The 2,637-nt window shown below is 42.5% G+C and overlaps 1 protein-coding gene across 1 annotated transcript in view; it reads left to right on the plus strand.

Annotated features, from left to right (window-relative positions):
* LOC101858306 (sulfotransferase family cytosolic 1B member 1) overlaps positions 1–2,637 on the plus strand; it is a 10,231-nt gene that overhangs the window by 719 nt on the left and 6,875 nt on the right. Inside the window, exon 2 of the mRNA XM_035972490.1 lies at positions 1,864–2,067. Coding sequence (XP_035828383.1) covers positions 1,864–2,067 — 204 coding nt within the window. The remainder of the gene's footprint in view (positions 1–1,863; positions 2,068–2,637) is intronic.

Consider the following 2,637-nt stretch of genomic DNA (forward strand, 5'->3'; position numbering starts at 1 on the left):
GGGGGGGGGGGGGGATAAAGACGATAGAAGTTTGATAGGAAAGAAGAAGCAAATCACACCAGAGCACCCGCCCACCACACACTGTTGTTGTCTATGCTTCCATTTGTTTGGTTGTTTGTTTGTTCGGTTCGTGTTATCTGCTGTCTCGTTCGCCTTCTATCTTTACGGTGGGGGTAGGATGTTCAAGTTTTTTTTTTACTTCGATTCAGGTGTCACAGAAACTGAATGTGTCCCTTTATAAATGTTTTGTTTTGTTGTTGTTGATTATAAATGACTCCATATGATCGTATTTCAGAACTAACTTATTTGATTTCTCCTCCCTCCATGTTTTGCGTAAGTGTGTCTAAAGAAATTACATTTCACTGCTTATGGTAATTGATCAGAACATCGGATAGAATGTATTAGAAGAGTTGACCACCCAAGGCCTTTCAAACTGTTTTTGTTATTAGTCATAGAGATTTTACAACTGGACAAATTTTCATAAAGAGTGGGAAAGGGAATACATACACACAGAAACACACACACACACACACACACACACACACACACTCACTTACACACACACGCAAGCACAAACACACATAATACACACACACACACAGACACACACACACACACACACACACACACACACACACACACACACATACACACACATACACACACACGTATATATATATATATATATGTGTGTGTGTGTGTGTGTGTGTGTGTGTGTGTGTGTGTGTTAGAAATCTTACATTTGGAACTAGCCCAATAAACTGGGAAAACATTGAACTTCATCGTGATTCAGCATAGTTCAAGTTACCGAAAATCGAGACAAAATACGACCTATCTTGTCTAGCTGCAATAATTGATTTTGATAAGAGAAGAAAAGAGAAGAGAACATATAATGAGAGAGAGAGAGAAAGAGTAAAAAAGAAAGAGATAATAGGGGGAGAAAAAGAGAGAGGGGATGGGGAGGGGGGGGAAGATATCGTCGAAGTCTCTCTTCCCTGTGCTTTCATCCGATTTTGTAGACGAAGACGTGTTGCATAAAAAGTCGTACTTTCTTCATTTGTATTATACAGTCATCAAACTTCTTATTTTCGAAAATGTCCAACCTTTCCTCACCCCTCCCCCTCCTCCACTCTATCGCTCCATTATTCCTCCTCCTCCTCCCACCTCTCCTACACCTCCCCTCCTCTTTTATATACCCCTACTCCTCCTCCTACATCCCCTCTTTGTCCATCCTCCAGCCCTCCCTTTAACTCGTCCCCCTCCCCTTTCTTTGCCCATCCCCCACGCATCACTTTGACCCCCCCCCCCCCTCTCCTTCGTCCCTCCTTGCTTTCCCCTCCCCTCCTCACTTCCCCCTCCTCCCATCATCCTACACTACGTCCACCTATTTTTTTTTTTTTTTGTTTGCCGGTTCGAGGGTTTTGAGCCGCGGCCCGAAATTGTGTCCTTGGGAAAGACACTTTACATGAATTTCCCACACTTCACCCAAGTGGGAATGGGTACCTGGCCATAGACAGCGAAAGATTTTGTAAGTAGGTCAGTGTTTTATCGCCTATAAATGGGTGCATGCACTGTATGCTTTCTTAGAAGTGGAGGTTGTTTCAGAATGCTCTCAGGTGTGCTGAGGTAATAGTATAGATTGTGAAGTGCATAGAGCTTGCTGTTGAGCGTGGATTTGCGCTATAGAAATTCAATAAATGCAGTCTATTATTATTATTATTTGGGTTTCTTAAACTGCCGAAATAAAATCTTCAAGACGAAGTCAAGACGTTTAAAATCACACATGCTTCATTCATTTGTAAAGCGATAAATCTTATTTCTAACCTCCCATACACTCTTGGCCTCCCCCCTCACACCTTTCAGAACTATCCTCTCCGTGATGATGACGTGATGCTGTGCTCGTACACCAAGTCTGGCTGCCACTGGGTGTGGGAGATGGGCAGACTTCTGCTGGACGGGCGGACCAAGGTGGTGGGCACAGAGAAGGAAGCTTCCATGTTGGAGGCCAATCGTTTGTTAGCGGACATAGAAGAAGCACCTACGCCCAGGATCCTGAATACTCATATGGTAAATGTGTTGTTGTTGTCGTTGTTTTTGATGGTGCTGTTGTTGTTGTTGTCGTCGTTGTTGTAGAATTCATTGTTGATTGCCGTGCTGTTATCCTTGTTGTTGTTGCCGCCGCTGCTATTGTTGCTGCTGTTGTTTTTCATGAAGACGATTTGTTGCTGTTGTTGTTTTTGCTATTGTTGTTGTTGTTTTTATCATTCTTGATCTGAAACTAGAACGGCTTTTGTCGTTGTTGTTGTTGTTGTTAGCAGTTGTGCTGAAAGTATTCCTTTTGTTCCTTTTCGTTATTTTTGTGGGGGGGGGGGGGGGTTGGGGGTTTTTTGCTTTGAATTCATCTACGATTTCTGAAATGATAGGGGTGCAAAGGATTTTTCTTTAAATCTAAAAGAATCCCACGGTTTACCACAAGGCCCAATGCAGCCCAAATACAAAGATGAGAATAAAAGCAAGGCCAGGATTATGGCGAAGCGCTAATTGGTTTACACGTTGGCTTGCAGCCCCAGACCAGAGCATCCAGAGATTATAATTTTATTATTTATATGTGTATATACATTTATTTTTTGAATTTAT

Source organism: Aplysia californica, unplaced genomic scaffold (assembly GCF_000002075.1).
Source record: "Aplysia californica isolate F4 #8 unplaced genomic scaffold, AplCal3.0 scaffold00710, whole genome shotgun sequence".
NCBI classification, from domain to species: Eukaryota; Metazoa; Mollusca; class Gastropoda; order Aplysiida; family Aplysiidae; genus Aplysia; species Aplysia californica.